The sequence below is a fragment of the Triplophysa rosa genome, unplaced genomic scaffold, assembly GCF_024868665.1.
Source record: "Triplophysa rosa unplaced genomic scaffold, Trosa_1v2 scaffold1_ERROPOS769263, whole genome shotgun sequence".
Taxonomy (NCBI): Eukaryota; Metazoa; Chordata; class Actinopteri; order Cypriniformes; family Nemacheilidae; genus Triplophysa; species Triplophysa rosa.
The window spans coordinates 170,003-197,012 of record NW_026634216.1 but is presented as its reverse complement, the minus strand read 5'-3'; the positions used below and the strand labels follow the sequence as shown (position 1 = coordinate 197,012).

Sequence of the window (27,010 nt, the reverse complement as noted above, 5' to 3'; positions counted from 1 at the left end):
CTCAAAGAGCGCTATGGTAATCCAGAACGTGAAAGCAGGAGCCCCGTGGCCGGTTAGCTCAGTTGGTTGGAGCGTGGTGCTAATAACGCCAAGGTCCCCGTATGGGCCATTGACTTTTCTCTTGCATCCTGTCCATCGCTCATGGCTACTGCGCCTGACAGTTGACATGTCAGGGGTATGATTCTGGAAGCGCCAAACCGAAGGAGCAGGTGCTGGCAGAGGCCAGTACTTTTGTCAGCACAAACGGTGGAGACCCCAGTGACCAGTTTTTAGTACTGGCTCACTGCAAACTTCAGTTTGGGAAGTACCAAGGCCAGAGATTTAGATGGCTCCTGGAAAACTCTCTGGGGTACGCAGTGTATTTGGTACTCAGCATTTCAAATGAGATGGCGCAGACAACCCCCCTGTCAGAAAATAAACAACTGTTCCTACAGTACACTTCTCATATTAGAGAGATGGCAGAAGAAGTGGAGAAGTATGAGAGGAAGCAGGAAATGCAAGCTGAAGCCCGGGCAGCTGGAGACCAGGGCTGCTTGATGGTGGAGTTTGGTGACTTCCAGGGCCGGTCCATGAAGGATGTTTATGAGGACCAGAGCAAGGAGGCCAAAGCCCTCCTCAGATACCTGGTTAAGGCAGATGCCAGGCCCAACACTAAAATGGCCATTTTTAAAAGCTATGTCCTGAAAAGACAGGCTTCTGCTGTGGGCACCAGTGTACGTCAGCCTGCACCTCCATCTGCAACATCCAGTGCTCCTGCACCTCCACCCGCAGCCTCTAGTGCCTCTTCATCTCCACCCACAGCCTCCACTACCTCTGCACCTCCACCTACAGCAATCCAAACTGGTGTACAGCAGACCGCCACTGTGAAAGCGCTGTTGGCACGTGGCAAACATTTGTCTCCTTCACAGCTGGCCAGAAAACTCCTGTCACCAGTTAAACCCTGTGAGTAGGAGTGTGAAAATTGAATTTCCCCTACATGTATTAATTTATCGTAATAGCAAACTTGTCCACTTGCTGTTTCCAGATCTATCACTGAAGGTCACTTTACCTCCTCCAGCAGAAGAACTCCCAGCCAAACATTTGGCCGGAAGGCAGCTTCTCGTAACTGGTAAGTAAGCACCATCTTTCATACGTTTGTCTCTGTGTATTGTTCGCAGTATTTACCACATGAGCCAATCACGTTTCTCTTTGGGGCTTACATTTGACCAATCGCGTTTCTCGACTGGGGATAACTTTTGACCAATCGCGTTTCTCACCTCTGGCTTACCGTGGACCAATCGCGTTTCTCTCCTCTGGCTTACTGTGGACCAATCGCGTTTCTCTCCTCTGGCTTACTGTGGACCAATCGCGTTTCTCTCCTCTGGCTTACTGTGGACCAATTGCGTTTCTCTCATGTCGCTTACTTTTGATTAATCACCGGCCGCTGCGCTGTTGTTGTCATCTTTGCAATAGGTAAGGCTATGGTTTACTTAATTATTGAATTATTTAACAACTTTTCCCATTATTAATATAGAACAAAACATGTCGCTACTCATCAGATAAGTTAAAATCATCCGCCGTCCGCTAATTAAGCTGTCAACAATGATATGCAGTCATGGTTTCTGCCCTATGACATTTACATTACATTTGAATGAACATAATGATAAAAAAATAGATGAGGTAAAAGTTTGTGAGGAGTTAGAGTCCCAGAAGAATAAAACTAAGGGAAAGAACTAGATGAGATAAAACTTTATATTGGCCTAAGAAAGCCAGTCTGTTTTTAAAATTTGTTAAAGTTAATAAACACATTGTTGAAAAAAGATTGTTGTGTGTTAGAGAGTTGACATTTGAAAGTGAACATCTTTAGCTGAACAATCTATCAATGTAAATCTATGTGATTTTGGGGAAGTTTGATCGGCTGTTTTAGGAAAACCGTAAGTCTGATCCCTTGAAATGATATAGCAACTCAAGTCACACCAGCCTGAAGATCTGTGTGATCTGTGTGAAATTAAATGATTCCTGGATAAATAAATGTTAAATAAAATAAGCAAAAACAGTAATATGGTTTACGTGTAGGTTGTTAAATAATTGTTACACACTTAACATGCAGGTATATTTCAGATTGCTAGAGGTAATAGTCTCTTTCTGATTTTCCTTTCAGAAAATGTACGCATACCCTGTTTTTCGCCGCCAATTGGCAACATGAACCCTACTCCTCATGGCACCATCGGCAGAGGCGAAGCGCCTTGAAAATGTGGAGTCTGAAAGGGCCAAACCGAAGGAGCAGGTGCTGTCTGCACCTCCACCCACAACCTCCAGTGCGTCAGCACCTCCACCTCTGCACCTCCATCTACAGCCATCCAAACTGGTGTACAGCAGACCGCCACTGTAAAAGCGCTGTTGGCGCATGGCAAACATTTGTCTCCACTGACAGCTGGCCAGAAAACTCCTGTAACCAGTTAAACCCTATGAGTAAGCGTGTGCATATTGAATTTTCCCTACATGTATTCATTTATCGTAATAGCAAACTTGTCCACTCGCTGTTTCCAGATCCATTACTGAAGGCCACTTTACTTCCTCCAGCAGCAGAACTCCCAGCCAAACATTTGACCCGAAGGCAGCTTTTCGTAACTGGTAAGTAAGCACCATCTTTCATACGTTTGTCTCTGTGTATTGTTCACAGTATTTAGTTTTAACATTTGTGCTCCAGGCACTTCCGTTCCCACTGCTGAAGATGATGCGGAGCTGGTGTTTGCTGCATCACAATGTGAAGCACAGCTAAATACAGGTGTGGCATATGACACAAATGCATATATTATAAGTATGTTTTGTGAAAACACACAGCATTACTTTTGAAAAGAAAATCAACATTTTAAAATATGTTTTGTTTACAATACAGAATTACGTCACATCATGCCTCAAGCGGGATGCATTCCTTGAGTGCACTTCTTTAAAACATGTCCAAAAGTGTCAGTGTATTTATTAGCGTTTCCGAACGAACCCATTGTTAAACAATCACCGGATAACTTTTTCACACTGCTTGCTCGTCTCACTCACTCTTTAGCTCCCCATGAGCAGACAGGATGGTGGAGATTCATTGTTTTAGAGGAACAGTTGAAGCGCCATCTCAAATTTTCTTTTATAATTAGCGTTTTTATCAGGCTCCTATGTTAATATTCAGTTATTTCACTTGAATGGTAATGAAAGAACCTATTCATTGCTATTACTGTAAAGTGAAATTGCTGAACCGAAATGTAAAAGAGAAAATTTGAGATGGCACTTAGAGGTTTTTCCTTACTGTATCTGTGTGCATGCTTCATGTATGTGGGCATTATACTGAAGTGATCATACATCATTTTCCTTACTCCATTACACCTGATCCTCATTCTCAAAGAGCTGTACCGATTCCATATTCGTTACATCAATAAAGTGTACACTGTGTTCTTTGCTTCTTAACACTAGTACCATTTTCCTCGTTGTTATTCCTAAATATAATCATAATAATTATTAATACTTGTCCAAAATTACTGCTTCGCATGCTGTTTTTGGGCTGCATTTATGGCATATGACTATCAAATGCAACAGCCATATTTTTTTGTTACTGTTCACTCAGAGGCCTGTGCCGGTCCGTCTCCATCAGCGGAAACAGCAAGAACACCAGATCTTCCACGTCATCAGCCATCAGCTGAGCTTCCAGGCCACTGGAAAGATCATCTTCCACCTTTCCAGCATGAGTGGATCCGGAACACACTATTTAGTTCACACTCAGCCGCCCGCCTCACCCGACCTCTTCTTATGTCGGCCCCTTTTCTTATGGATGCCGCTGAAGATGTGGTTAATTCCTCTTGTCTGTGTTCGCCCAGACTGTGGTAAGCACAGACTGACAGCGGCAGGACTTTACCGTACCGTGCGCAAGGTCTTAGACATCGACAGGTGGTATGACATTGCCACTGAGTGTCTGGAGTGCAAAGGCTGCAAAAAGAAGTATCCCGCCTGGTCTGAGGACATCTTAGGACAGCTGGATATGGGCCACCGCAGTCAGTTTCCAGCTTTGCTGACATACATGACATACAGGTAATTCATAATGAATCATTCATTAGTAGGCGCTTTTATTGTGTTATTCTTTTACCAACCGAAGCATTTGCATGATCGTACTGTTGTTTCCTTAGATACTCATGTGACAACCGCGTGCTGAGGATGATGAGGGAGAGGACACTGGGCAGCAGTGCGACTCAGCTTTACAAGAAGCTGATGGAACAACACAGTGAGGCATGGACACAGCGTGTCCTGCAGTACCTGACTGCCTGCGAACCATTCACAAGGTCCTCCCTCGTGCAGCCTCCTGTGTTTGCTGAACCTCCTCTCTTACCTGCCCTACCTAAACCTAAGTGGCTGTTAGCCGTGTACGCCAGCGATGTTATTGAGGTATTACATACATACGGATTACTAATTTTTCTGTAAAAGAATATAAACACTCTAACTGCTTCCATTACTTTAAAGTAATGTCACATTAATACATGTCAAACTTTACAGTATTATTACATTTCTTTTCTTTCTTGGCTGACAGTTATAATGACATTTGTTTTTATGTATTACAAGTAACCAGTCACTCCATAGCATCTCAGTAGTTGTACATAGCCTGTACATATGTACAAAACCCTTTTTTGTTTATTTAACTTTTAGGAACCAGTGCCAGTGATGCGCATTTTCAGGCCTATCTCCTTGAGGGCTTGATGCGTTGGAATGATGACCGAATGGAAGACGCCATTAAAGGAGAATCCTCCAGCCGGTCATTTTGCAGTGCCATGAAAGAGGCTGTGGACCGGCTTAGCCGAACAGTCTTTGGGAAGCCCTGGGATGAGCGCTATCGCCCTCCTGGAGCATATACAGGCAAGAAATTCATTCATTTGTTCTTTTGCAATATTCTACTTTGCATCTATTTTGCATTTAATGTACTAGACAAAATATTAAGAAAACTTTCTTTTTTTCATTTTATTCTTGTAGGTGAATTTCTGGGAAGGGAGTACCTTTACAGCCAGACTGGCAAAACACTGACTCCAGTGCTCCAGAACCCAGAGGAGGAAGACAGGCTGGAGGAAGTCGATGACCAGGACCTGCAAGATGAGGGATTTGAGGAAGAGATCATGAGGACATCACAGTTCCAGTGTTGTATGAGGATGACCCCTGCCGTGATCTCAAAAACAGCTCCTCATCTTTGCCTCTGCCTCAGTCCCCAGCATCACTGGTTGAGCCATCCACATCATCTGGTGGAGAACAATATCTTGCTCCTGCCCCTTCAGTGCTGTCACAGCCATCTGATACTGGAAGCAGTGTCTCAGACGAGCAGAAGAGCTGAAGGCCACTATCAGAGCAACCTGGGCTCTCATAACACCTGAGCAGTGCCACAGACTGATCGACTCCATGCCACGCCGCATTGCTGCAGTAATTCAGGCAAAAGGAGCCCCAACTAAGTATTGAGTGCTGTACATGCTCATACTTTTCATGTTCATACTTTTCAGTTGGCCAAGATTTCTAAAAATCCTTTCTTTGTATTGGTCTTAAGTAATATTCTAATTTTCTGAGATACTGAATTTGGGGTTTTCATTAGTTGTCAGTTATAATCATCAAAATTAAAAGAAATAAACATTTGAAATATATCAGTCTGTGTGTAATGAATGAATATAATATACAAGTTTCACTTTTTGAATGGAATTAGTGAAATAAATCAACTTTTTGATGATATTCTAATTATATGACCAGCACCATATATATATATATATACATATATATATATAGGCCTACAGTAGCATATATTTGCATCTCAGTATTGTAGTACATTATAAAACAGCATGCAATAACAACATTTTGAGTGTAAATTTTCGAGGGAAAAATTAGATGAAGAGCCATTGACATCAGGCCCAAAACATCAATTTACCCTTCCGCCAAATCGAGAAGGACAGGGTCCTCTTCTGTGACCAGGTCGAAAGCCCGCTGCTGCCACCAGTGAATGCACCATCTCACCTGCCCCCACAGCATCAGGAGTTGTGCAGCCCATTTCAGCACCTGGGTCGTTGTTACATATTGAAACAAAAGGTTTTAGTTTTCGTTGATTTAGTTTATAAGTGATAATCTTACATTTGAATGTATTACTGAATGATTCTGTGTCTGCTCCTGCATCTGCTGCTCTTATGTCCCGTTACACCCAGAGGAATCGGCGTGCGGTCCATAAGAGGAAATATGTGCGAGGGGTTACTTTTAACATGTGCAGCAAATGTGGGCAGCCTAAAACTAAAGAGTTTGGCCATAGCCGATATGGCAATGCCACATTTTGCTTGCGTTCCTCAAATGGGAAATCTTTAGATGACTGGTTGGCAGAACAGCGTCAGCAAAATAAACCCCAAACTCCACCTCCTCAATAAATAACATCGTTCCTGTATATATTACATGGNCAACCAATAACAAGAGATACAAAAGAGCGGGAACACAGACAAAGACCGGAGAGAGTATCGAAGGCCGACAGGGTCAAAATGACTCTCTCCACACATAACAAGGGATCCTGCTGTGAGATTCTGCCACAAAATCAAGAAAGACATGACAAAATGAGGCAGAATCATGACAGAACCCCCGCCTTAAGGAGCGATATCCTGACGCTCCAAAAGGCACAAACAAGACAGGACAGACTATGAAAAAACCATAACAATACAAGACATGACAAAAACATCATACATGAAAAAAATCCAAACACTAACATGGCGCCGGCTGGAATGCCGGCTGGACAACACATGGCGCCGGCTGGATGGCCGGCTGGACAGTACATAGCGCCGGCTGGATGGCCGGTGTGTGCATAATTCTGATTATTTTGTTGATGTTGTATTTGTACATTGCACTTTTGGGCTCTGTTGTACACCCCACTTATAAGAAGTATTCATAGGAATGATATTACCATAGATGTGTTAATAATCAGACCAATGATTGAGTGTTACAACTGAATATATGAAGATGATTTAGATGATTTAATGATATAATCAGCATACTTAAGCAATGATTGAGTGTTGTTTGAACATATAGTATATTTTTAATCATTTTAACCAAGTATAGAACAGATTTCAGCAATACAAAATTCAGTGATGTCTTTGAGGCCTGTTTGAAGGCCTGACCTAGATAAAGTTCAGAAGGTTGAACATGTTGTTCACTTTGAGGCCTGAAAACTGGTACCAACAGGAAAACTTATTTTTAAAAACCAAGTGAAAGGTCGACATTCCACTATTAGATACAAACCTTGTTGCCTAGAAAATAATAGTGGCAGACGAGAATGATTGGATAATAAAAATAAAAGATAGAGGGAATTTACCTGATTGGTTTAGGAAAGGAACCTCCTTTCCTAAGTTTCTACTAAACTGTAGGCTGGAAAACACCAAGTTTTTCAGATGACTTGGGACATCTCACTTTGTTTGGCCTGATCAAATAAAGTTAACTCCTTGACCCTGAACCTTCTTTGTCTGAGAGATTTTTTGAACTTCAAGATCGACTTTTACCACAACTACCGGCTCATCCCTCTTCTGCCGATCTAACCCAGAGTTTAAGCCGCTTTGTTGCTTTAACCCAAGTCGGTCAGCATGGGATGAACAGAGAGGAGAAGAACACGATGCAGCCCTTTATAGACTCCCACGTGTTTGTTTCGAGCGGCTCTGTTACAGATGGAAAGTGTTCCTGATATAACCAGCCTAATGGCTGCTTGCCAGTACGCTCGCCTGCTTTTGCTCAAAGTGCAGTTGACACACTCTCTCTGCTTTTTGTAAATGCGTCTTTCATGCGGGATTCCATCAAAACTGTGTAACGAGCACCAGAAGGATATAGAAGCACTTGCCAGCTGTTGTACCTGGTCCGCATGAAGTTGCGGCTGTACAGCCATCTGAGAGATAGCAGTGGCGAAAGAGGGCCTGCCGAAGACAAATCCTGTGGTAGTGTGGTAGGTGTCTAGCGCTCTCGAGTGGGAAACCACATGCGCACATCAATGGGGAGCAACTGGACGGGATGCAGTGGAATAAGGTGAACAAGGCAAAGGGACATTGTAACAAAGAGAAGGAAAGGTACCGAGCAACCATAAAAGAGAAGAGGAAAGAAAAAGAGAGGGAAAGAAAGGGTGAAATATCAAGAGAAGAGATAGCTCTTCGCTAATGTTTGAGTGTTGATGCATTTGCTAATTTTTGAAGCAATAAAAAGTGCACATTTCATTTACATTGCTTTCTATTGCAGGCAGTCACCAGGACGGGGGTTCGAATCCAGCCAAAGACAACGTTTTGTTGAATTTTTAGTCTTATTAAACAAACGAAATTCTTGAATGCATTACTTTCAAAATAAACATATGTACGTCGTTGGTTGTGTTTTAACTCAAAAAGGATACCTGTGCTCTGTGGTATTGTTATAACAAATATGCAAGCCACAGCAAATATGTTGAAAAATGCCTATTATGCAAGAACAACAAAATACAGAAATAGTCCTTCTTATATATTTATATTTTATGTTATTGCAAGGCACCGAGTATTGTGTTTTACTAAAACTAATAAAATAATGAAAGTCAAAAAACATGTCTTGATAGTTTCTTTTTAATTTGATGTTATATTTGATGTCAACAGGAGCGGACTCCCAAGTGCCATCATTCCATGCAGTATGTGGGCCAGATGAGGTGGTATGGGGAGTAAGGTGTGGGCCGGATTTGGGCCACAAAAATTTGCTATCTGGGCACGCATCACACAAACCTCAACATTGGTGACCATTATCAAAGTAATTCAGATAAACAGATCAACTGCAATGAATGCTGGGAGTCATGAATGAGTTTTGTACTATGATGTTACCCAGCATGCATTGCAGCATGAATTTTTCTTTTGTTGATTCTCACCATTGTTGAGATTCATACACTGATTCTTCATGTGTTTGTGTGTCTGTCTAGTTAAGCTGTTTTAACAGTTTGTGATTATATTTGTTCATTCGTAAATAAATTCACAGTGTTTTATAAGCTCATACTCCAGTAGCAGAGAACTGACATTGACAGTGAACAAGAGAAAACGAACTTTAAAATGAGTTCATCATTAAACAGAAGTGAGCCTCTGTCTAAGCTTGCTTTGAACCAATGATTGTATTTTAATACAGCTACATCAGCCAAAGAAAACTAATTTAACATTAAAATAAAAGAGTCAAAAGCCCAACTTAAGCAAACACTGATCACAATAATGGTGATTTTTGTGGGCACAAAAGTGATATTGATTCAGTTCCGTTAACATTCAGGACTTGCAACTTGGGACTTGATTGGGACTTGAAAACAATGACTTGGTCCCACCTCTGGTAATAAACAATTAATGGAAATCACAGCACGAACACTAAAATAACAGTATTATATTGTGCAAATTATAATGTTTTTTACAGTAATAAACTGTTGTTGCAGATTACAGTAGGTATGCTGTAAAATTACAGCTATGTGCTGGCAAATATAGCTGCCAGTTGTTTACTGTAATTTAATAGGGATTTTTTTTACAGTGTACAGCCATTTACACCAAGTCCTGCTCCTGATGCAAGATGGGCTAGCGCTTAGCTGCGGGGTGGCAGATACGCATAGTGTGCTTTCACACCTCATATGAACGTCATGAAACAGATTTAATGAAAAGTTGTGTTTTTGTTGTTGTTACCTTTATTTTCATAAAACATTGCATATTGAAAAGTTAGGATTATTTGTAACTGAAATTAAAATGGACAGACCCCTAAATCCAACGGACGCTGCCAAAGAGTTTTAACGTTCAGCGATTTCCTCTCTTTTCTATTATTGTATCACATCATGGTCACGAGCAGGAATGTCCGTTCTTAGAACTCCACGCAGCCTGTTTATATGAGCAGTTCCCATCCAACACAAACGTTTGGCAGTAACCAAATGGATAGCGTCCTCGTCACATCAATAAAAAGCCTAGTCTCCTCACTTTTGACCATTGGTGTCCAGTGCTTGGTGCCGTGGCACGCCACATTGGCGCAGTTAGGCAGCGCGTCAGACTCATAATCTGAAGGTGGGATTCTTTTTAACTGGTTTCAGATCCCGCTGTGGCCCATTTGCCTTCCATGCCTTCATGTACCTTCTGACAGGCTGCCTTGATGAAGGCTACACATCGAGCCAGGCACCCCCGGCTCCTGCGGAGGACCAGTCATAAGCATGCGTATGTACTCCCTGGTGGTCTAGTGGCTAGGATTCGGCGTTCTCACCGCCGCGGCCCGGGTTCAATTCCCGGTCAGGGAATGTGGTTTTGGACGCCCTATGGCGCATTTTCACCAGTCCTTATAAACAATGGTCATTTAAAAGGGGTTAAAAAGATGCTTCCTTCGACAGGATTCGAACCAGTGACCTAAGGATGACCAGTGGGACGCCTACAGTCCTCCGCCTCTACCAACTGAGCTATCGAAGGCACGGGAACCGTTGCCGACTGAGCTATTTTTGTGCCCAGGTCAGCGTACGTCCATGGCACGAAAAGGAGCGCAGGTGCAACGAGCAAGCCAGGAGTCGAACCTGGAATCTTCTGGCATAGCTGGCGTAATCTCTAGTTGGGATGGGCATATGACGTTCATCTGGGCCTGGCGGAATCTCTCCCTACCTCGGGATGGGCATCCCGAGGCGAGGGCAGAAAGAGAATAATTAGCGTAGCTGCTGTTCATTAGCTATGTGTTAGTGAATGCTTGGCTGAAAAGATGTGTCTTTAATCTAGATTTAAATTGGGAGAGTGTGTCTGACCCTCGAATAGTATCGGGGAGGCTATTCCAGAGTTTAGGTGCTACGTATGAGAAAGCTCTACCCCCTTTGGTGGATTTAGTTATTCTAGGTGTTATCAAAAGTCTGGAGTTTTGAGATCTTAGAGAGCGTGATGGGTTGTAGTGTGGTAGAAGCTCTGTTATGTAGGTAGGGGCTAAACCGTTTAAGGCTTTATAAGTAATTAAAAGAACTTTAAAGTCAATACGATACTTAATGGGTAACCAGTGAAGGGTTGATAACATTGGGGTTATGTGATCGTATTTTCTGGACCTGGTTAGAACTCTGGCAGCTGCATTCTGAACTAACTGTAGTTTGTTTATTGATGCTGCAGGACAACCACTAAGCAGTGCATTACAGTAGTCAAGTCTTGAGGTCACAAATGCATGAATAAGCTTCTCTGGTCAGCCACACATAAAATATTTCGCAATTTGGCAACATTTCTAAGGTGGAAGAAGGCTGTTTTTGTGACATTTGAGATGTGATTTTTAAATGACAGGTTGCTGTCTAATATAACGCCAAGGTCTTTAACTGTATTTGTTGGAGTAACAGTGCAGCCTTCAATTTGCAGGTCATAATCCGAAATATTCTGCTCACGTGTCTTTGGTCCGATAAGTAATATTTCTGTTTTATTAGAATTTAAAAGAAGGAAATTACAAGTCATCCAATGCTTTATATCGTCGATGCACTCTGCCAATTTGGATAGTTGGAAGGAATCATCTGGTCTTGATGAGATATATAGCTGAGTATCATCTGCATAACAGTGGAAGCTAATTCCATGTTTTCTAATAATGTTTCCAAGGGGCAGCATGTATATGGAGAATAGCAAGGGTCCTAAAACCGATCCCTGAGGTAATCCATAATTTACTTGCGTTAGATTTGATGATTCCCCATTTAAATGGACAAATTGATGTCTGCTGATAAGTAAGATCTGAACCATTGTAGTGCCTGTCCCTGAATACCGGTATAATTGTGTAAGCGATTTAGAAGTATTTTATGGTCTATCAGTATCGAACGCAGCACTAAGGTCAAGCAGGACTAGGAGTGAGATGTTACCTTTATCTGATGCTATAAGCAGGTCGTTTGTAATTTTAACGAGCGCAGTTTCAGTACTATGATGCGGTCTAAAGCCTGACTGGAAATTTTTCGTGTATGTCATTATTTTGTAAGAAAGAGCACAACTGAGTGGACACTACTTTTTCTAGTATTTTAGACAGGTAAGGGAGATTTGAAATCGTCTATAGTTTCCTAGTTCATTGGGGTCTAAGTTTGGTTTCTTGATAAGAGGCTTAATGACGGCCAGTTTAAAGGGTCCTGGGACATGGCCTAGATTAATTGACGAGTTGATAATGTTATAAATGGGCTCAATTGCAACGGGTAATAACTCTTTTAATAATTTAGTTGGTATGGGTCTAATAAGCAAGTTGTAGGTTTAGATGTTGCAATAAGTTTAATTAAATCTTCCTGTTTTATAGGTGAAAAACACTGTAGCCTTTCTTTTGGGGCGATGGTTGGTACTAATTTATAGGACAGACTTGGAGGTTGAGTTTTTACTATTTTGTCTCGTATGTTTTCGATTTTCTCTGTAAAAAAATTCATGAAATCATTGCTACCAAGGTGCGGCGGAATACCCAGGTCAGGTGAAGTCTGTTTATTTGTTAGTTTAGCAACTGTACTAAATAAAAACCTTGGATTGTTTTTGTTAGTTTCTATGAGGTTACGGAGGTGCTCAGCCTTTGCTGCTTTTAGTGCCTTTTTATAACAGTCACAGCCATTTGCAGTGAGTTTTTAAATAGAAGTTTTGATTCCGACTTTCACAAATGTTTTTTACCCATACTTGCAATTCATTTATGGAAAACCTGTTTCGCATTCATTTAGCTCCTGTAAATCCAGATCCGGCACACACAAACCTGTCCAGTGAGTGGCCTTCTTCTGAAGGGCGATCTGCTTCTGCTGATGTAAGTGTCCAACCACATTACACTTGTTACATATTGAAACAAAAGGTTTTAGTTTTCGTTGATTTAGTTTATAAGTGATAATCTTACATTTGAATGTATTACTGAATGATTCTGTGTCTGCTCCTGCATCTGCTGCTCTTATGTCCCGTTACACCCAGAGGAATCGGCGTGCGTCCATAAGAGGAAATATGTGCGAGGGGTTACTTTTAACATGTGCAGCAAATGTGGGCAGCCTAAAACTAAAGAGTTTGGCCATAGCCGATATGGCAATGCCACATTTTGCTTGCGTTCCTCAAATGGGAAATCTTTAGATGACTGGTTGGCAGAACAGCGTCAGCAAAATAAACCCCAAACTCCACCTCCTCAATAAATAACATCGTTCCTGTATATATTACATGGGCCCACGAGTTCATATGCTTATGTATATATATATATATATACAGTACAAGGACAATTCCCAGACAGCAAGCAACCATTGAATCAATATCACTTTTGCACCCGCAATTACTGTTGAATTTTTATTTTTATTTCAACAAATAACCATTATTGTGATCAGTGTTTGATTTAGTTGGGCTTAATGTTGAGGTTGCTTTAGCTGTCCATGAGTGTTAAAACACATATTTTGTGACAAAGAGCGGGATCAGAAAATGATAGTTGCATCACCACCATGACGTTCTTTAAATGACTTTTCAGTGAGTCATATTGCTAATATGTGAATGTGGAATTATGACACCGTTTAAAGATATTCAAGCAGTGTTATGGAAAAAAAACAGAATAAATAACTTGCACAAAAATGTTACATTTATGAATCAGTGTATGAATCTCAACAATGGTGACGATCAACAAAATAAAACTTCATGCTGCAATGCATGCTGGGTAACATCATAGTACAAAACTCATTCATGACTCAAAGCATACGTTGGTGACATAGTTGAGCTTTGTATGATGAATGTTGATGTCTAAGTGTGTGTGTGTGTGTGTGTGTGTGTGTGTGTGCGTGCGTGCGTGCGTGCGTGCGTGTGTGTGTTGTCTAAGGACCAAACCCCAATATACTTTAATTAATCTTAACTTTACAACTGTCTGGCATTTATCATAAAAGGAAAACTGTTCCAACTTCCTCTTTTCAAAACATTTCTTTAGCTATCAATGTACAAGTGTTCTTAGTAAAACATTACTGTAAACATCAAAAGTGGCAAAAGAGCTTCCTCTAGTTAAAAAAAGAGTCAAGAGCCCAACTGAACCAAACACTGATCACAATAATGGGGATTTGTTGAAATTTCAACATTTTTTTCAACATTAATTGCAGGTGCAAAAGTGATATTGATTCAATGCCATTAACACTGACAAATCAACTATTTTTGTAACATTGATTCAATGGTTGCTTGCTGTCTGGGTTACCATTAAATTAAAATTCTTAGATTGTAATGTTTTCATTTTGTAATTTGTATTTCATTGTATTAAAGGCAACTCAGTTCAAGTGATGAATTACAACCTGCCAAGAGAGTGCATTCGTAAATATTTTCCATCACGAAAATGTTTCACCTTCCCATTCCCAACGAACCCAGACAATGTCTCTTTTCTGGAGACACTGGACCCAGCTGAGATTTCAAAACACTTCTTAGAAGTCACTGATTGCTTCAGCCGGTTCATCTTTGATCACAGCCAAGTGAAAAATCTAAAAGATGGACACAAGGTTACTGGCAGAGGTAAATCTAAGTCTCTTCATATTTTATGTCAGGCAGCTTCCTATTTGCATTCTTTACTCATCTTAAAGACAAGATGCTTGAAAAATCTAAAACACAACTTCAAAAATGAAGCCTCTCTATGTTAACCAGACGACCTGTCATGTGCTGCTTTCAAGCAGCCATTTTATTTCATGTTTTCACAAGGAAGTTGTATTTTTAGGGCAATTGTAGCAGGGGCGTAGTCAGAACTTTTTTTAGAGGTGGCCAGGTAAGACCCAGTGATTTTATTAGGGTGACCAAAAAATCCTTACAGACAGAAATTCTTTACCTTCTATTGTAATTTACACCAATTCTTCATTACACATAGTTTGCTGGTCAAAAACATACACAAAGAACGTAAACAATTTATTCGCAATGCTTTCATGTGCTAACATTATTTAAAAATAATTTGCTAGCTATCATTTGCAGTAAGTTAGCATTTTTTATAGAAAATAAACATTGCTGTACCCCAACTTAAACTTTCGCGAAAATGTAATTAATGAATGAAATCCAGTTAAACAAAGCTGATTTTACTGACCTGATCCTTCTGCTCGCGATGAACTTCCATGGTACACAGACAGTACCTGTCACGAAGCGGTTAGCAGCTGTTCAGCTAAAGCGCTCAGACTGTTTGCGTCAGTGCGTCAGCGTATGACATCATATTAACACGAGCGTAATGTTCTCGCGTTACTTTAAGTGCATACGCTAAATGATCTGAGCAGCACTCCATAAACTCCGACACACATCTTAAAACTGCTTCGCACAGAGGTGGCCAGATAGGTGGCCATCCATCATTCAGAGGTAGCCTTACATAGCCGCCTATGTAGCTACGCCCCTGAATTGTAGTTTGTGATCTACTGTGAGAAATGTTCCGTAGTTTTAACAGAAAAATAAATAAATACCGGCAGCTGTGGTTGCCAGTAAAAATCCGTAAAAAATCCGTGAAAGCACGTAAACAGCTTTGCAGTTTAAAACTTCAAGCTGTGTATGAACTTAATAGATTTGAGTATTTTATAATTATAATTGTATACATAAATACACATTTTTTATATAAAATGAAAACATGGATGTAATGCATAAAAGTGAAAACATTACATTTACTTATTTTATTTCTTTGCAATTCATCATTAAAATCCATCAAAGTCACTTAAAAAACAACATGCAGCATAACAGCAGAAACTCCTTGCGTGACCTTGACACAGACACAGACTCACTCTTCAGCATAGTGGTGACCCACAAAACATTTCATATCAGAAAAGAGAAAATAAAAATTCCGTAGTATTTTTAAGGAAAAATAGTAATGGTTGCCAGTAAACTACTGTAAACATACGGGAACATCCTGTTTTTACTCATCCAATCAATTCACAGTGGAAACATAAGCCACACCCACTATTCATATTGGAAATATGTCAGAATACGGAAGACGATCACCACTTCTGCTTCACAGGGACTGCAGCATAACAAACATGACTTGATGTTTTATTGTTGTTTAAAGTCAGCGTTATTGTGATCAGTGTTTGCTTTAGTTGGGTTCTTTCATCCTTTTTTCCTTCTTTACTAAACAGTATTTTACTTGTGGCTGCTATGACATAGTTTTTACAGCAAATAATGTCAAAAGAAAATGTGGTAATATTTTTGACAAAAGGATAACAAAATCACTTTAAATCAGCGCCTAAACTCTAAAACAGGCAATGACACTCCCAACAAAAATATGGCATGTTATTAATATGGCTTAGCATTTTAACCACATTTTTCTACTTCAACTCATGATTATACAAACTAGGGAGACACTGAACATAAAAAACAAAGGGTCAAGACCCCAACTAAAGCAAACACTCATCACCATAATGGTGACTCAACAAAACCATCAACATGTAAACTTGTGTTAATTCTCAATAAGAACTTGTGTAGACGTACAACAGAAATAAAGTGACAGTGGTGTCTGTAAGTGAAGGTGGTGATAGTGTTTGTAGACTCCTTGTAAAAACTATGGAATTTCACTATTAATTTCACAGGCATTCTTTACAGTGAAGAAGAGAGCATTCCTTAGCTAATTACGACCTGTACTTATGTTTAAAAAAAACATGTACTCTAGTTTATGCAAAAACAGACTTGACACAAAAACAACACATCTGTTTGAAGAGTGAGGTTTTCGGTGGCCTGAAAGGTGACTCTGTTGAATCATTCGCCTTTCTGGTCACATTTATTGCAGACATAATATCCAGAGCACACAAACAAGTAAAAGCTTTAGGTGGGGCATCACAGACAGTACAGAGAAGATTTACACAGTTTTTTATCTCTGCATTCAGTGCCGCTACACTGTCAGAAAAAATGTGGCAGATTTATACCTTTAGGGGTACAATGGCTTGTCACTGGGGCAGTACCCTCAAAGGTACACATATTGTACCTTTCCACATGGATACCCAGACAGCAAGCAATCATTGAATCAATGTCAACAAATAAGCTGATTGGTCAATGTTAATTGCATTGAATCAATATCACTTTTGCACCTGCAATTAATGTTGAAACAAATCACCATTATTGTGATCAGTGTTTGCTTTAGTTGGGCTCTTGACTCTTGAGTTTAATGTGAAGTTTTCTTTACTGTCTAACACATATGTTGTGCCAAAGCATTGTTACTTCATCACAATGAAATTCTGTAAGTTACTTTTGAGTGTAATGTGTTATTAATATGTGCATGTGGAGTTACGAGACAGTTTAAAGAATATAAAGTTATTTATATATTTTTTGTAAAAAAAAATGTTACTTTTCTGAATCAGTTCGACATGAAGAATCGGTGTATGAATCTCAACAATGGTGACAATCATCAAACTAAATCAGATAAACAGATCAAATGCAATGCATGCTGGGAGTCATGAATGAGTTTTGTACTATGGTGTTACCCAGCATGCATTGCAGCATGAAGCTTTCTTTCTGTTGATTGTCACCATTGTTGAGATTCATACACCGATTCTTCATGTCGAACTGATTCAGAAACGTAACAGTTTTGTGAAAATGATTTATTCTGTAAGTTGTCCATAAAACTGCTTAAATCTTTTTAAACTGTTTCATAGTATTCGCATATTAAACACATAAGACACTCAGTAGTAACTTACAGAACTTCATTGAGAAGGAATAACAATTATTTTCTTATTTTTGTTTGGCACAACATATGTGTTAGACAGTAAAGAAAGCTTAACATTAAGCTCAAGAGTCAAGAGCCCAACTAAAGCAAACACTGATCACAATAATGGTGGTTTGTTGAAATTTCAACCTTTTTTCAACATTATTTGCAGATGCGTGTTTATCGTTGTCGTTTAACGCCTCGTGACTAAACAAAGGGCGCCAATGTGAGTGTGCACACCGACGCGCAAAACGCCAGTCGTAAAAGCGTCATTTTTTTTAAACGCCTCGGGCTCGTTTTTTTTGGTTTGACGCACCGCGTTAAAAACCAATGAGATTACCAATGGCCTTCCAATAAGATTGCTGCTTTTGTTCATGTGCCTGGAGCTGCTGAAGTTACAGTAAAACATGACTTGGTGGCGCTCAAGCACAAAACGGTCTCGCCGAGCATACATTGACGAAGAGGAACCAAGATTAAGTCTTCTTCTGCGTGACAAGCGAGTGTGAATCTGCACGTTCCCTCGGCTCATCGCCAGTGAAAATCGTGTGGGTATGAATGCCGAAAACGCTGGCGATAAACGTGTGGGATTAACGTCCAGGGCCCATATTCATGAAAAATCTTATCGCAAAGAATTGCTCCTAGTCACAAAATTCTAAGTAAATTCTTAGAAATGTGGGCGTTTACCCTTAGAATTACTGAAAAGATCCTAGTAAAGAAGAAAGTAATTCATAAAGCATCTTAACCCTTAAAAGAGCTCTTAAGGTCCAAAATTTTAAGAGTAGCGGGGAGGACTTTTAAGAGACTTAAGAGTTTCTTTAGCAGCAGAGAAAATGGACGAAACACGAAAAGTGAGAAGAAATGTGTTGCAATGCATTACAATTTCCATATTACTTTTAAGGTTTATCAGATTGTGTGTGTTTGTGTGTTCAACTTTTGATTATCTTGGTTTTGGTTTTCTTCTATAGCTGCTTTGATGCAATGCAAATTGTAAAAGCACTATAAAATAAAATGACATTGAATTGAATGACAGTGAGTTAATAAGACACAACACATTAGATGTTTGTGACCGATCCTATTAGAGACACGCTAACATCTCCAAAACAGCGCAGAAATGCCATATCGCCAGAAATAGAAGAAATCACCACATGAACATATTTATAGCAACTGGAGAAATGCAGCGCTGCAGCAGAGATGATTTGGTTCTGTCACAACCTTCTATAGTGATCACACAAACAATTACAGCACTTACAGAAACTTATTGTGTCACTGTTCATTTTCTATCAAATACGTTGACATTAACAGCATGGTAAATAAAAAAATAAAGAATATATGTGTGTGTGTGTCTGTGTGTGCGTGAGTATGGTAACAGAAAAAATGACGTGCAATTTCAAACTAATGACCCTATGCTTAAAAGCGCTCTTCTTCCTTCTTGGCCAACCAACCAATCACAATCTTCAAAAGACATAGCAACGGGGTCAGCCCCGCCTCCTCACTAAGATAAAAGTTTTTGTCTTTTCCTTGTTCAGAGTTGTTCTCAGATTGATCCTCAATCACTTTTAAGCTAAGACTCCTACGTAGAAGTGTTTAAGCTATATTGAGAGCTTTCTCAGAGGATTCTTAGAAGCTTTAAGAATACGGGCCCTGGTCTGTAAGTATTTTAAGATTCTGAAAAATGTAGTTACGTCAGTAGTGTCGCTGCTAGTTAGCCCAACACTAAAACGCTAAATGACACAGCGAAATGTTTTCTGAGAGTTGTTGTTTGTCAGTTCTTCAGGAAACCACCTTTTCTGACATTTTTTTCTTCTTAACATCCTTCTCTTTTTTTTATAAATAATAAACACTGCAGATTGTGCTACGTGTAGGTAAACTTATGATCACAGTTGTATACACAGCAAAAAAATGGCTGGTATGTAAACTGAGGGCTCCAGGTAACTTTTAGGTTTATGTTTTCTGAAAATCCCAGCAATAACCTCAGTTAAACATTAAACATTTGTGACAAGCTTTTAAGGCTAATTGTGTGTTTTACAATGTAAAGTTACAGCAGGGGGGATTTTAATCATGTGAATGTCATAACTGTGTCCATCCCAGCTAACACAAGTTTGTTATAAGAACGATACTTAGAGGTTTTTCATGTTTTGAAAACGTTTTAAAAACATTCAAAGTGTCCGTTTTTTACGTTTTAAGAATGTTTCCAGCTAACAGAAGTCACCATCATGGTGATAAGTGTTTCCCTGAGTTGTGCTCTTGACCCCTGACTACCATACATCATGTGCTTTTCTTTTTCTTTTCTTTTTGTCATTTGGTGTGCTGTAACTGTGTGCTTTTAAGATACATGTGTTATGACAATGCAAATGAGAATCTAAACAAACAAAGTAGGTTGGTGATCATTGAAATCACTATTATGTTGTAGTTTGATGAGCTCATCTGGTTTGAGTGCTGCGATGTTGATCCTGAAACAACATTATAAGATCACAATTTCAAGACATCAAAATGCAATCATACTCACTGATGAGATAATGTTCATCAACAGCACTCAATACAGATGATATAAGTGAATCAAACTACAACATGATGGTGATTTAAATGACCTCCAACCAACTCCTCATAATTAGATTCAAATAAAGTTTTAAAGCACACAATACGTCAAAAAAAATCAAATTTACTGAAGTCAATGGTCAATAGCACAACTCAAGCAAACACTGTTTACCATGATGGTGACTATTGTTAGCTGGGAACTTTCTTAAAACATAAAAAACAGACACTTTGAATGTTTTTAAAGGGGTGATGTGACACGGCTGAAACGAATATTATCGTTTGTTTGAGATGTAATGCTATGTGTATACATGATTTGAGGTTTAAAAACGCTGTATTTTCCACATACCGTGCATGTTTGTATCTCCTCTTTGCCCCGCCTCTCTGAATCGTGAAGATTTTTTACAAAGCTCGTGGCTCTGAAAAGCAAGGTTTGCTATGATTGGCCAGTTAACCAGTGCGTAGTGATTGGTCAAATACTGCAAGTGTGTGACGGAAATGAAACGCCTCTTACCATATTTGGAAAATCAGGTTACAAAGCAATTGTACTGACAGGTACGCCCATCTTACTTGCGTATACATTTGGGCGGTCTTAGTCAAATTAGACCACCAACTGACGTAGATTTGTGGGGGTGTGGTTACACGAGGCGTTTAAGGCAGGTCTGGGTGAGCATTCGCTTTTAGATAGAATGACTCTTTTGTTCCGACACTTTTTTGCAAATTTACGTGTCTTATACATGCATGGGCAACTTATAACACACCAAAGACGCAGAAAACACGTATTCGCGCCATATGACCCCTTTAAAACGTTGTCTAAAACATATATAACCTCTAAGGAACGTTCTTATAACAAACGTTTGTTAGCTGAAATGCTATCTACAATATCTGTTATGCTAATTTGGTCTTACCAAAGGAAAAGGCAAAGAGAAACTGCAAGGGTGCGTCTAATACGTGAGGTGCTTTGGGTAAAATATCCTCCTTATTAATTAGATAAAAATGTGCAAAGCCCAAATAATGAAGTATCCTTTCTGTTTTTCTGTGTGCTAGGAAGCCATCAGACATCAGTTTGATAGGTATCTCTCCGACAACGAGAAGGCTTCTGAGGAAAAATGTGAAAGTCTTATGTCAGTTCTCTCTGATCCAATGACGGAAAGAATCAATCAAGGATTCTATGCCAGAGCAGGAGGTTACGACCTCTTCTGCCGGGACCTGGAGGACATCGTGAATCAGTACAATTTGCTGGCGTATAAAGAAGTCAAGGTCATAAATGTTACATTTTATAGTAATAACATACAACAATGCTACAATTATGACAATATTGCTTATTGTTAACATGTATAAATGGCATTTTAATGCTATACATTTTAAATGTATAAACACTATAAAGCAGTACTTAACATTATGTTTACCTTCTTGTGTGCCTTTACAGATTGCTGAGGTGTTGGATAAGTTTTTGCAGCAAAAGGCTGCACTTACCACGGCCATTCTGCAGGCTGATGATAAACTAACTGAAAATGAAAGAAGGATTTGTGGTAAAAGATTTCTGTTTTCAACTCAGTGGACACAGTATGCTTAAAAAAGTACATTTTTGAGTAAAATCAGAAAGCTATACTATACATGCATCTAGTAGAAAGGGGATAGTCAGTCGTGGCCAAGATATTAGATTTTAAGGGCTCCAGTCTTCACTATATGTTAAAAACATGGGATCTGTGTTAGATTGGTCTTTTATTCACATGTTTCACCCTGTCGACCTCTTCTTTATTGCTTAACTAGAGGAGCGAGAGAGGGCAGTTCTTCTGGAAAAAGAAATTAAGGCCCAGGAAGAGAGGCAGCGTCAGCTGGAGGAGAAGATGGAGATCGAACAACAGAATAATGAAGAAAGACTGAGACAGGTCATACAGAAGATGGAAGACGAGATGTTCCTCCAACAACAGGAGACAAAGCTTGCAATGGAGAGTAAGCTAAGAGAGCAGACTGTCCTGGTGAAAAAGGGCTTTCAAGAGAAAGCTAATAGTATGGCTCAGGAGATAGAAGAGTTAAAGAGGAAGAATGCAGAGGTAGAGGAAAGAACGTCAAGAAGTTATGCACAAATGATAGCAGATCAGGAGCGAAGAAACGCACAGAACATGGAGGTGCTGAGGCAGCAGGACCAGCAGCAAATGCATGCGATTAATAGCAGACCTAGACCTACACTGTCAGAAAAAATGTGTCAGATTTGTACCTTTAGGGGTACAATGGTTGTCACTGGGGCAGTACCCTCAAACGGACACATATTGTATCTTTCCACATGGATACCCAGACAGCAAGCAATCATTGAATCAATGTCAACAAATAGCTGATTAGTGAATGTTAATTGCATTGAATCAATATCACTTTTGCACCTGCAATTAATGTTGAAACAAATCACCATTATTGTGATCAGTGTTTGCTTTAGTTGGGCTCTTGACTCTTGAGTTTAATGTGAAGTTTTCTTTACTGTTTTGAATTTTCAAATTAACATCACAGCTTACATGTCATACTGTACAACTCCTACATGTTTAAGCATATTACAGGTCCTGGCTATAAAAAGCAGACAGAGCTTCTCGAATTTGATTTGGGCCCAGAACATTGTGGTTGTCCATAACATCAGGATTGTCACAAGTGTAGTCACAGGTGTACCTATCATTTTCAAATCTCCTTGTAATAACAAATGTTGTGAAGAACACAACAGGCAGTCACAATGTTTTGAACATACTCCAGATGTACATCGAGTCGCTTTCTTAGGCACCTCCACCTTCCTTTTAGCCTGCCAAACGCACACTCAACAGATACTCGTGCCTTGCTGAGCCTCTTGTTAAAATACTTCTGGTCCCTTGTTAGGTTTCCATTCTCATTGTAAGGTTTAATGAGCCGGCTCAACAACGGGTAAGCAGGATCACCCACTAACAGTAAGGGTATGGCTGTTCCTGTTATATTTTTTGTCACATTGACAGTAAAAAACACAGAGCCTGCTGTTACAAATAAGTAGAACCCTGCAACTTTAACTGATTGTGGCACATAAATTAATTCTAAAATAATGAAAAATACAAAACACTTACAGCTGGAAAAAGCTCTCCACGTTCTCCCAGATCAAATATCACAGAGTTCCGCAACACACGTGCGTCATGTACGCTGCCTGGCCATCCAATGTTTATGTTCGTGAACCTGAAAGTAAAAAGTCAAGTCACTTTATTTAAATAGCGCTTTATACAATACAGATTGTTTCAAAGCAGCTTTAAAATGAGATACAGGAAAATATTTTGTATGCATTAATTACTCTAGTTCAATTGTTATCCAATAGTAATAAGCACTGTTTATTCATAACATACACAGAATAGTGCATACTAATGTTCACTATACTGACAACTTGCAGCTGATAACATAAATTCTACAGTAACATTTTACAGGTTTTTGTACAATGCTTCCAGTATTACCTGCCCTGATGATCCACAACTGCTTGTAGTAGGATGGAATGCCAGCCTTTCCTATTGAAGTAGTCGGCAGCGTTGTCTCTGGGGTCTAAAATGGGAATATGGGTCCCATCTATTGCGCCAGCTCACTGAGGGAAACCCTTTCTCTCTTCAAAGCCACGCGTCACCTCATTCAGTCTCTCTCCGCTGGGTATGCTTATGTACTGACGAGCGAACGCTTTCAACCTGGATGCCACCTATTGCCAAACTATGGATTTGCTGACACCGAATAGATGACCAATTGTTCGGAAACAGTAACCTGTAGCAAACCAATACAGGGCCACAGCAACTCGTTTCTCCACGGAAATTGCTGCACGTAGCTGTGTGGTTTTGCGGTACAATCGAGGGCTGAGTACATCGCAAATGTAGTGGTAAGTTTGCCTTTTCACCTGAAAGTTGCAGAACCACTCATTATTTGTAAAGAAGGCGCATTTTTCCCACCACAGCTGGCAACGTTCTCGAATCCAGATGTTTCTTTTTACCGTTCCCACAACGGAATCTATCCACCTTATTACTAAAAGTAACCTCCTCATTTTGCGGGATTTGTAAAGTGTTCCTTGACTGAAAATGGTTTTCAAAAGAAAACCCACAACTTCAGGTCGACTTTGCACCGGGGCCATCTCCAACAGACTTGTATACACAATCACTTGACCTCAGTGATTGTGTTTGTTAACAGCAGATGTTCATCACTAATGACTCAATCATCACTATAATAATAATGAAACTCAATACAAATTCTGTCAAACAGGAGCACAGAAAGGTGTTGGTTTTAGGGTAAATCTGGGCCAGAATTGAAATGAACTGTTGTTTAAATTTGGGTCAGTTCTGCTTTATTTGTTTTGTTTTTGGCTGACATGTGGCATTGCTTTGGCTTGCTTGTGGCCCAAACCTGGCAAACAGGAGCGGACCACCCACGTGCCATCATTCCACTCGGTATGTGGGCCAGATGAGGTGATATGGGGAGTAAGGTGTGGGCTGGATTTGGGCCGCAACGATTTGCTGGTTTGGTTGCTATCTGGGCGCCTGTTCGACAGGAAGTTAATAATCCACTGACAGGTAGAGGTTGGCACAGAGAGCTGGGTAAACTTGGGTAGAAGGAGCTCCGGGATTATGGTGTTGAAGGCCGAGCTGAAGTCTACAAACAGGATCCTGACGTAAGTCCCTGGTCTGTCTAGGTGTTGTAGGATGTAATGCAGTCCCATGTTTACTGTGTCATCCACAGACCTGTTTGCTCGGTAAGCAAACTTAAGGAAATCAAGAAGGGGTCTGGTGATGTCCTTCAGGTGGGCCAGTACAAGTCTCTCAAATGACTTCATGACCACAGATGTTAAAGCAACAGGCCTGTAGTCATTAAGTCCAGATATTTTGGGTTTCTTCTGTACAGGGATGATGGTGGAGCGTTTGAAGCATGAAGGGACTTCACACTGCTCCAAAGATCTGTTAAAAATATTAGTGAATATGGGCGACAGCTGCTCCGCACAGACTTTCAGGCAGGAGGGTGAGACATTGTCTGGCCCTGGTGCTTTTCTGGTCTTTTGTTTGCGGAAAAGCTGGCAAACATCCTCTTCGCAGATCTTGTGTCAAGTGCAGGTTGAGTGTCAAGAGGAGGTGTCTGTTTATAAATGTCTGTAAATAGTCTGTTTGCAAGCAGCAGAAAGCTGTAAGCGAACATACAGTAGGACCAAGTGGTGTTTACTCTGCGCTGCGCATAATAGCATCAAGTGAATAAAAAACACAATATATTGACCCGTGTTCTTTTTACTATCATGTGTTATGCACGTTCGTGATGACGTAAGATGAATGCAAACGCATCAGGGTTCGATAGAATCAAGCTGAGACACCAAACCAGCATTGCGAGGGGCGTCGGGAACAATCGCACTCGGATACACACACACATTGAGACAGCAAATACTACAGCAGTTGCGTGCACAGACCTCTGCTAGGGCAGGGGCTGATGGACCAAAAAAGGGCACTTAAAAATAAAGTACTATTACTGCAACGTATACATTAACAATTGTATTTTTACAGTGTCTAAACAGGTGCCGTAATGATTTATTAAATATAAATTCAAACCAAAATAGGGAGATAAAAATACTATATAATTGAAAATAAATATTGTTAACTTCTATTTTACTGAACAAAACAGTAAGAATAAAGAGGGTAATTGTGTTGATTTGTGTTAAATCTTGTTAATATTTTATGGCTGTATGGAAGTGCTAACTGTCATGAAAGCAAAGATATTTAATGCTATATGGTAGAGAATTGACTTGGACGTTTAACTTGGATGCATTTTCCCAAAACATGCAACTTGACAGCATTAAACACTTTCAGAAATTAACCTTCCATTAAAGGTCGATATTTTCCCCTAGAATTAATATGCCAACTTGCCAAAATTAAGACATCCCGAAAATACTATAGAATCGTGACCAAAACACAATAAAAAAATTTACTGGTTTTAATGGAAACTATACTGGTGTGTACTGGTACAGTATGTGATGGATTCTATTGGTGGGGTGTTTTCTGGCAGATTAATCCTATTGGAATAATGCCCAAAAACACACTACAGAAAGGAATTTTGTAATGATCTCCATGGAAAAACTGGTTCATAGTGATATTTTAATGGAAACCATTGAAATGTCTGTGATGGTTTCTATTGTTTTTTCAGCAGGGATGTTAACATGTTAAAAAAATGTTAAGCCAGATTCACGTTTCGCTCTTCCGTGTGCATATTCGTTATTTTAAATGTAGACGCATGGCAGGCGTGTGCAAATAGGGGGCGACGCGGTCCCATTTCAGAATGCCGGATGCGCACATCATGAGAATGCAGTGCGGCTCGAGTTTTCTGTGCGGTTTTAGACGCGAAATGTGAATCGCCCCTTACACTACAGAAGCTGCATGGCATTTATTTATTTACACTTGGGTTAAACTGTTTACAGAAATAGTACAAAGAACGTTCCATATCATTAAAACGGTGAATGACTTTAGATTAATCTTGCAGAACTCCTGTTATAATAAATGAAATTGATTACTACATTGTTGTTTATGATGCTCACTTAAAGTGGAAGTTCACCCAAAAATCAACTTGTGTGATTTTTTACTCACCCACATGACATTAAACATGTTTAGAGAACTTCCGGCGTCTTCGGAGCACAAATAAAGATAATTAGGTGACATCCGAGAGCTTTCCAGGCCTCTTCATTGAAACCATGATGTCAATTTTTGCCAAGGTCCAGAAAAGTACTAAAGACATCGTTAAATTGGTCCATCCGCGCATAGTGGCTCAGTTGAATTTTTTGAAGCGATGAGAATGCTTTATGTGCTAAAAACAAACCAAAATACCGACTTCAATCGATATATTCTCCTCTGTCTTGTCAGTGTATGGGGGCGCTTTCACTAGAGCACTTCTTCTTCGTCTTCTTGGA

General features: G+C 39.9%; 3 protein-coding genes and 1 non-coding gene across 5 annotated transcripts; all 4 read left to right on the top strand.

The window, feature by feature from the left end:
* Positions 1 to 13: 13 nt before the first annotated feature.
* On the top strand, positions 14 to 1,171 carry LOC130549928 (uncharacterized). The gene is made up of 4 exons (XM_057327279.1): positions 14 to 52; positions 162 to 942; positions 1,025 to 1,108; positions 1,158 to 1,171. Exons 1-4 carry the CDS (start codon positions 14 to 16, stop codon positions 1,169 to 1,171), a joined length of 918 nt encoding a protein of 305 aa, XP_057183262.1.
* A 973-nt stretch (positions 1,172 to 2,144) lies between these two features.
* Positions 2,145 to 4,891, top strand: LOC130549933 (uncharacterized). Of its 2 annotated transcripts, XM_057327282.1 has the most exons (7): positions 2,145 to 2,451; positions 2,530 to 2,613; positions 2,690 to 2,767; positions 2,879 to 2,948; positions 3,593 to 4,053; positions 4,149 to 4,404; positions 4,663 to 4,891. In XM_057327282.1, exons 4-7 carry the CDS (start codon positions 2,937 to 2,939, stop codon positions 4,711 to 4,713), a joined length of 780 nt encoding a protein of 259 aa, XP_057183265.1. In that variant the 5' UTR covers positions 2,145 to 2,451; positions 2,530 to 2,613; positions 2,690 to 2,767; positions 2,879 to 2,936; the 3' UTR covers positions 4,714 to 4,891. The 2 variants fall into 2 exon arrangements, with proteins under 2 accessions (XP_057183265.1, XP_057183266.1); XM_057327283.1 differs by lacking the exon at positions 2,879 to 2,948.
* LOC130549927 (guanylate-binding protein 2-like) lies at positions 4,734 to 22,439 on the top strand. The gene is made up of 7 exons (XM_057327278.1): positions 4,734 to 4,869; positions 4,984 to 5,148; positions 14,184 to 14,426; positions 19,753 to 19,784; positions 21,148 to 21,360; positions 21,530 to 21,632; positions 21,874 to 22,439. Exons 1-7 carry the CDS (start codon positions 4,734 to 4,736, stop codon positions 22,437 to 22,439), a joined length of 1,458 nt encoding a protein of 485 aa, XP_057183261.1.
* trnae-cuc (transfer RNA glutamic acid (anticodon CUC)) lies at positions 10,187 to 10,258 on the top strand. The gene has a single exon. It is a non-coding gene; the product is annotated as a tRNA-Glu (tRNA).
* Positions 22,440 to 27,010: the final 4,571 nt, after the last annotated feature.